General features: G+C 42.8%; 1 protein-coding gene across 1 annotated transcript in view; it reads left to right on the plus strand.

Moving 5' to 3' along the window:
- The window catches only part of ARHGAP45 (Rho GTPase activating protein 45), a 115,995-nt gene extending 107,309 nt beyond the window's left edge, over window positions 1–8,686 (plus strand). Inside the window, exons 21-23 of the mRNA XM_075851019.1 lie at window positions 1,660–1,882; window positions 4,161–4,251; window positions 8,221–8,686. Coding sequence (XP_075707134.1) covers window positions 1,660–1,882; window positions 4,161–4,251; window positions 8,221–8,573 — 667 coding nt within the window. The 3' untranslated portion in view covers window positions 8,574–8,686. The remainder of the gene's footprint in view (window positions 1–1,659; window positions 1,883–4,160; window positions 4,252–8,220) is intronic.
- The last annotated feature ends 68 nt before the right edge of the window (window positions 8,687–8,754 follow it).

Here is an 8,754-nt window from a genome sequence, read left to right on the forward strand (position 1 = left end):
CTTCCTGAGGGTGCTGTGGGTTTAGGCTGGGTTCACACGAGCATGTTACATCCGTAATGGACAGAACGTATTTCAACCGCAAGTCCCGGACCGAACACATTGCAGGGAGCCGGGCTCCTAGCATCATAGTTATGTACGATGCTAGGAGTCCCTGCCTCGCTGCCGGACAACTGTAATCATGTTTTCAGTATGGGACAGTAGTTCCATGGAGAGGCAGGGACTCCTAGCGTTGTACATAACTATGATGCTAGGAGCCCGGCTCCCTGCAGTGTGTTCGGTGCGGGACTTGCGGCCGAAATATGTTCCGTCCATTACGGACATAACATGCTCGTGTGAACCCAGCCTTAGTGGTGAAAATGCTGGTGACGGGTTCCCTTTAGAAAAGTCAATGAAGGGAGAGGAGAGGCAGGCTGAGACTCCGTACCTTAGCGGTAACACTTAGCACTATGTATGTCTGCTTCAACCTGCCACTGGTTGGCTGAACTGGTTACACCATGTGACCGCTGTAGCCAATTAGAGAAGAAGTGAGTCACTGGCAACACGGCTTGCCTATTACATATTAGTATGATTTATTGGACTGCGGTGGCCCACCCCTTTTGTTAAGCCACACCCCTTACCCAAAAGTGCCGAGGTAGCATAAAATGCCCAAAAGTAAAATTTTGTGCGCAAATTGTGACTTTGGGCCTTTTGCGACTTTTTAACTTCAGAAAACAGACGTAGAAAAGTTAATAAACTCCCCCATAGACTTTATTTTAACCAGGTTACCATCAGCATGATGCTTGTGTGGTCTATTCAGAGCACATTGACAAACTACTTGATAAATTTGCTTCAATGAAATTGGAAGTGTGTATTTAGAAATTCCTTTATAAGCGTCACTCACACAGGGGACCGTGGTGAATGCGCTTGTTCTAAATAGATAAGTGTAAAAGTTTCTATGTAACGGTAATAATTATCACGCGATGCTAATACATTGCTATTTTCTGAATAGATCTCCGCCCTAATCAAAAAGTGTATTACATGATTTACCCCCAATTATCGCATTAGTGGCGATATAATCAGTGTAAAACATCATGGAGTTAGTATATTTCAATACATACCTGGTTTGCGATATGGCAATGGCCTTAAAGTGTTAGGGTATGATCACACGCAAACTCAAAAACGTCTGAAAATTCGGAGCGGTTTTCAAGGGAAAACAGCTCCTGATTTTCAGACGTTTTTTACGGCTGTTTTTGGAGCTGTTTTCTATAGAGTCAATGAAAAACAGCTCCAAAAACGTCCCAAGAAGTGTCCTGCACTTCTTTTTCGCGGCCGTTTTGAAAAACAGCCCATCGGTACAGAACGCCGTTTTTCCCATTGAAATCAATGGTCAGATGTCTGGAGGCGTTTACGGCTCGAAAAACGTCCGAAAACACTTTGTGTGAACATACCCTCATAGTATAAAGAGGCAATACATATTTTTTTAATGTCCGCACACATCATGCATGTCAACGTCTTTTGAGTGGAATTCATAGGTTTGCAGACGCCAATTCCTCGACTGGCGTGTCTCCATATATAATTCTAACATATAAACCTTGGTGAATTGTATGTAAATACAGGAGGCGATAAATGGCTACATATGGAACATTATGTTAATTATTGTTGACCCTGCTTTCCCTGCAGAGTTTCTGAGCAAGAGCAAATCAATAAGATGAGCCCCAGCAACCTCGGCATAGTTTTTGGGCCTGCACTGATGCGACCACGTCCCACGGATGCCACCGTTTCTCTATCATCTCTTGTGGATTATCCTCATCAAGCACGTATTGTGGAGGCACTAATCGTTTTCTTTGATAATATCTTCCAGGAGCCTCCTTTAGCTATGGATAAGATATCGAGGACCAATGATGTAAGCTTTTTATATAAATCTATCAGATCTATTGCCTCAAAATGTCAGTTCCCCTTTGATGAACCTAGTTATATATAGTTATATATGTTATTAGAATTCCACACGGCGTCCGTTTTCCTAACTGTAAAGTGCTGCAGAAGTTGTCGGTACTCTATAAATTATTATCAGCAGCATATAAGTGAATCTCTAAACTTTTTCATTTTTTTCCCATGAAGTTTCCTTTAAAGCGCCCCCACCTTCCCCTTGTAAATACACACACACACGAACCAAGCTCAGTACATATATACAACACCAGAACAAATTCAGCTAAATTTAGTGCAACCCCTGCCGTATAGGTTTGTATGGCGCAAAACTACAGCTCCTAGCATGGCCCGAACGATACTAAGGATACGCTGGGAGATGCGGTTTCACAAAAAAAAATCATACCAAAATCAACTCAATGCAGATCATACAGTGACTACAGTGCTGATTAGAGGCAGAATAAACATTTACATTAAGTGACTGACTGGTGACATCTCAGATTCTAGTTCTTTTCTCCCTCTGGTCCAGACATCTATGATGGATTTCTCCCGGCCATGACCCATTTCTGCAGTTTTCCGCTCAGATGTCTTCAGCTTCTCACTTTTAAAGCATTTCTACACCTATAATCTAAGTTAAAATCCTTAACACCTCTAAATATAATAAAGCGCCATCCACTGCACCTCTAACTATAATAGCGCCATACACTATGTCCCTGATTATAATAGTACCATACACTGTGTCACACACACACACACACACACACACACACACACACACACACACACACAGTGCCCCCTGTAGATAGTGACCTCCATAGAGCCTCTGTAAACAGTGCCCTACATAGAAGCCCCTGTAGATTGTGTCCCACATACAGCCCTCTGTAGATAATGCCCACATATGGACTCGAGCTGCAAGGAAATAGTGCTAACCACTGAGCCACAGTGCTGCTCTACTTATAGCTTCCCCTATAGATAGTGCTCCATGTATAGCCCACCTCTGTAGATATTGTCTCAAATATAGCTCCCCCTGTATATAGTGCCCCACATATAGACCCCTCTGTATATAGTGCCCCACATATAGACCCCCACCTGTATATAGTGCCCCACATATAGACCCCCCCTGTATATAGTGGCCCACATATAGACCCCCCCTGTATATAGTGGCCCACATATAGACCCCCCCCTGTATAGTGGCCCGCATCTCCACATATAGACGACCCCCCCCTGTAGATAATGCCACACAGTTTTATTAGAAAAAAAACAAAAAAAACTTTACATACTCACATGATCCTGTTCCCACGCCGCCTGATGGCAATGCAGATCTACTCTCTTCAATGCAGGTCTGCTGGAGCTGAACAACGCGTCGTTCAAAGGCGCTGATTGGCAGGGCAGAATGACTTGCCCCATCAATCGGCGCCTTTCAAGCACGGAAGAAGCGCGATGACGTCATCGCGCCGCTAGCATAGTTGAAAGGCGCGGCAAGTCATTTTGCCCCGACAATCAGCGTCATTGGTCGGTCAGCGCTAATGCATGTATTTGTACCTGAGTGCTATAGACTGCAAGACGGGGTGGCTGTCGCTACCTTTTTTCCTTAATCAGATTTTTTTTATTGTATAAATATAAGAAGGACAATATTCAATTTCTACTCAATTTTTGGATTACCCGCAAAATGTAAGACCTTTGCATTTTAAAGAGCAGGATTGCAGCACTAAACTAGAGATCTGCATGTGTAACAATACCACAACCAACAAACAAACAAACAAAATAAGCACACTACACGCATGCAAATATCAAAACTAATCAGGAATAAGAAAAAACCCACAAAAAAAACGAACATCTGAAAATAAAAACGGGACAAGGATGTGAGTAGAAAGAAAATCTAGGAGCTTTTCCAAAGTAAGCAGAACCTTGGCACCAACCTTTATATGAGATGGTAGTACAAAATTTTTCAGTGTACTCCCACATTGAAATATTAATCATCATATCCATAGGTGAGACGGCTTTGTATGAAATCATGTCTGATCCTTCAGGGTTAGTTTAACCAATATGTTCAAATACAGTACAGTGCTCTAACGTTTTCCTCTAAATGGACTAAGCAGTCAGTAACACACAGCTATAATAATGTTCATCTTCACATTTTTCTCTGCGCTAGCTCTGATCCATGAGGTCTATAGTATTTTAATGGGCTACAATACAATATAAAGAATAATCTATAAATACACTTTGCTGACTTGGTTCTTTACATGTGTTCTGTGCAGGACGCCTCTTCACAGGAAAGTGTTCCCAAACTTCAAGTCACCGCTGAAGAGGAGGTGCCTGAACTGGATTACCAGTCTACCGTGTTCAGAGGTGAGTTCCATCAATGCTGTAATAATCCAGAGAACAAACTGGGGCTTCCTGACATTACAGTATCAGACTGCATTCAGTCACCCATGAAGGCTGTACATTCAAAATCAAAAAATAAGATCACAACCTGTCATGTGTAAACAGGAAAGCCTTCCCCACAAAAAAGATTGCTTCAACCAAAACCAACCAAAAGGCCGGGTTCCCACGACTGGGATACGCTGCACATTCCACTCTAAAAACCACATGACCTAGTGGTGCAGTATTTCAGGTGGAATTTCCGCTTCGGAAAGCCATGCTAGGGAAAAAAAAAAAAGTTTATACTTACCCCGGCCTTAGTCATGGCAACACATCCCTCCACTGATGTGCAGTCCAGCCTCCCGGGATGACGCTGCAGCCCATGTAACCGCTGCAGCAGTCACATGGGAAGAAATGTCATCCCAGAAGGCTGGCCTGGAAGAAGAACAGAAGAAAGCGTCATTATGACAACACCCAGGTTGTAAGTATAAAGGTTGTTTTTTTCTGTTTTACGATTTTTGCAGCAGAATCTCTGCGATGCACTTGGCTATCTGTTGCAGGTTTTCCCCATTGAATTCAATGGGGATGTAAAACCTGCAACAGGAAAGCAACGAAAACGCAGCATAAATTGCAATGCTTGCAGATTTAAAATCCGCACCGCAGGTCAATTTATGAATGCTTTGCTGCATTTCTCTGCAGCGTGGCCATGAGATTTTCTAAATCTCATCCACCTTGCTTCTACTGTAAATGCTGCGGAATTTCCGCACAGAATTCTATTGCGGAAATTCCACAGCGTTTACGCTAAGTGGGATCACTGCCTAAAGACCAGCTGCACACAGAACGGAAATGGTGCAGATTTTCTGCGCAGAATTAAGCTTGGACAATCTGCAGCAGATTAAAGTCCCAGCCATGTGGATGAGATTTGAACGCATGTGAGCACCCAATAAAAAAAAATATCCAACCCCATGAAGTTTTTTTTGTAAATGACTGACAATGGTATAAAACAAACAAAACAAAAAAAGGAAGAAGAGTGGCACTCACTTTAACCCTCTCTCACTGATTTCGCACCAACGCTTCCCCGGTCCCCCGCTGGTTTACCCAGCTCCAGCAGTGACGTCTCGACATGTGACCGCATCAATGACTGGCTGCGGCACGGACGTCCGTGGGGTTGAAACGCTACAGCCGTTGATTGGCTGCAGAGGTGACAAGTCAAGATAAGGTCCCCTGATCACAAGTAGTGGATTTTCAAATGGAAAATCTGCAATGGAAGACTCTTGCAGGCAGGTGGATGACATTTAAAACCCCATTTACATGCTGCAGAACTTTTTCCACACAGAAATAAGAGCATGTCCTGTATTTTCTAATCCGCAGAACGCTAGTTCTGCATGTTTATTGCGGATTTCACCCGTTCCAATGTAGAAAGGGTAAAATCTGCAGTAAAACACGTGCAGATTGTGCTGTGAAAAAAAAAATAAAAAAAAATCGTGTGGGTAACCCGAAGGGTATGTTCACACAGTTTTATGCAGGCAGATTTTGACCTGCCTGCACGTTCTTTGCAGCGCTTTTTGGCCATTGAACACTGCTAAAAAAAAAAACACGGAAACCGTTTCTCTGCCTCCCATTGACGTCCAGATATGGAAACGCCAAAAGAAAGGGCACAGCTTTTTTTTCCCGCTGGAAAAAAATGCCTCCGCCTCCCATTGAAATCAATGGGAGGCGATTTCAGCTGTTTAGCATGTTTTCCGCATCAGAAACAGTGCCATAAAACTAGACCTTAAAGAGGCTCTGTCATGACATTGTAAGTGCCCTATATTGTACATGATATGATTGGCGCTGTAATGTAGATCACAGAAGTTTTTTTTATTCAGAAAAACGATCATTTTTGACAGAGTTATCTATATTAGCTTTATGCTAATGACTTTCTTAATGGACAACTCCAGCCAGGACGGCATGTCTAGTCAGAATCCTGACACTTCTGTCGCGTCTGTGTGAGATTTACAGCAAGGAAAGTGTAATCTCGTTTTAAATGACAGGTTACATTGTAATCTCACGAGATTACGCTTGCCTTGCTGTAAATATCACAGAGACGCTAAAGAAATGTCAGGATTCTGAACAGACATCACGTCCCGGCTGGAGGTCATGTATATTCACTGGCAGGACACTTTCGTAGCGTTATAGTGTGTTTATGTGGCTGCACATAGCGATATAGCTATATCGCTATGTGCTGTATAAATGAATGGAGAGAAGTGTATGACGCCGATTGGTCACTGATTGGTCAGCGTCATACACTCCTCTCCACAACGCCCACTTGGTCAAAAAGTAAAACACGCCCAGTTGTCCATTAAGAAACTCATTAGCATAAAGCGAATATAGGTCATAACTCCATAAAAAAATGATCGTTTTTATAAATAAAAAACACTGCTGTAATCTACATTACAGCGCCGATCACATCATGTACAATATAGGCCACTTATAATCTGGTGACAGAGCCTCTTTAAGCTGGATTGACTCGTGAACTAGGCCATAAACTGGATTTACACATCGTGTATTTGTTGCAGATTTGAGCCAAAGCCAAAAGTGGTTCCAAATAGAATGGGGGGGGGAAAGGAGTTAACCATATTTCTCCTTCCTGGATCCATTTCTGACTGCACCAAAATCTACACCAAATACACATGTGAATCCTTAAACCTTGCTAACACAGTGCAAGTTTTATGTAGATTTTTGCAAGTATTTAAGCCAAAAACAGGATTGGAACACACAGAATATATAAAAACAGGTATTTTTCTCCTGAATCCAATTCTGGGGTTGGCTAGAAAAAATAAATGCATGCAAAATCTGCACTGTGAACAAGGCCTAAGGGTGGATATACACTGGGCAGATTTCTGCAACTGAAAATCTGTTCCATTCCTCTGAATGGGGTGGTCTCTGCAGCACGCACATGCAAGTTCCATTCAAATGGATTAAAGAGATTTTCTGTAACAAAATTTGCCATTCTATCCATTAATGTCATAGTAAACATGTCAAGTTTTGAGCGGTAAGGGTTGGGGAGCCGAGACCCCCACCGATCGCTGAAACGAAGAGGCAGAAGTGCCCAAATGCAGTGCCCCTTTTGGCTGTGAATGGATAACATCGGCTCTTTTTGGAATGACTGAGTTAGCTGAAGACAGGCTCAGACTTCTATGAGTAGGTCTGCAGATAACCCCCACCACTCAGGGAAGAGCCGACTCTATCCCCTCCCAGCCGAAGTGGCAATGTGCTCAGCTGGGCGCTTTTGCTCCTCGTTTCAGTGATCGTGGGGGTCCCCGCACCCAGACCACCACCGGTCAAAACATAGGACATGCTACAAGTTTTATGAAACAACAATTACATACGGACCCAAATTACTCGGTTAAGATCTGGTTTTGTCAGAAATTATACAGGTCAAAAAGTTGCATCTAAGATTGAGGCTAAATATAGCACACAAAAAATTTGCAACAATTGCCTTATCACCCGTTCTCTCTTTTGGCGTCAAAGTAGGCATAGTCAAGCTGTTAACCCATGTTTAGCCTGATTAGGCAAGAAAGGGCACACTGTACAACCCAAGTGCACCAGTTACAGTGGCAGCGGAGTACCAGCAGTGTCCGCTACAGGCAACCACAATTTTCTTATTGAACTCTATTGCTTTAATAAAGTCTTGCAGCCGCATTACATCCATTGGAAAACGCTTGGCTATTACATCAGTCCTGTATTGGGTGGTGGAGCAATTACAATCCATCCCATGTAACCTCTGCCATGTTTCGCAGAACACAGATATATCTTTTTTCCTTCTTCTGAGCGCTACAATCACAAAACATTTGTCTATACCTTTACTGGTTCAGTATTCACCCCTTCACCTGCTGTACAGACATACAAGACAACCATATACCTGGTTAGTTTGCAGTTTTACAGTCTCTTTTTTTATTTTTTTATTACGTTCAGCATCCGTTGGATCATCTGTAGATTCAGAATCCGAGTCAGATGGTGGAGAAGACATACGCAATGCATGGAAAAGCAAAGCCCCATCTGCTCCATTTTCAAAACAGCCCAGTGAGACCAGCACAGATGACATCCCTTATATTGGAGCAGATGCAGAATCTGGGTCTGAGGAAGATTGTGTTACAAGTCAAGGAAATCTAGCTGAAAATAACACAAACCAATCTAACAATGTACTATTGACCACTAGATTTCTGAGGACCCCTCTGCGCTGTCATCGTGCTCTTCCCGTCGTCCGTGTGCTACAAGGAAGAATTGCATTGAGCTCTTCAACTGACCATTACCCGCAATTTGTATAAGTGACTGCAACCGTACTATGGAAAGCAAAAGCAAATATTCATTATTTAAAGTGATAGATGTCTTAATAAGAGAAGCAACTTTCAGCTTTGTGTGTACTGGAAATGTAGGAATCAGACTCCACGTATCCTCACTAGTGACGGTACAAGGGATCGGACATCAGCTATAGAACAACAGTTGTGC

This window comes from Rhinoderma darwinii, chromosome 1, assembly GCF_050947455.1.
Source record: "Rhinoderma darwinii isolate aRhiDar2 chromosome 1, aRhiDar2.hap1, whole genome shotgun sequence".
Taxonomy (NCBI): Eukaryota; Metazoa; Chordata; class Amphibia; order Anura; family Rhinodermatidae; genus Rhinoderma; species Rhinoderma darwinii.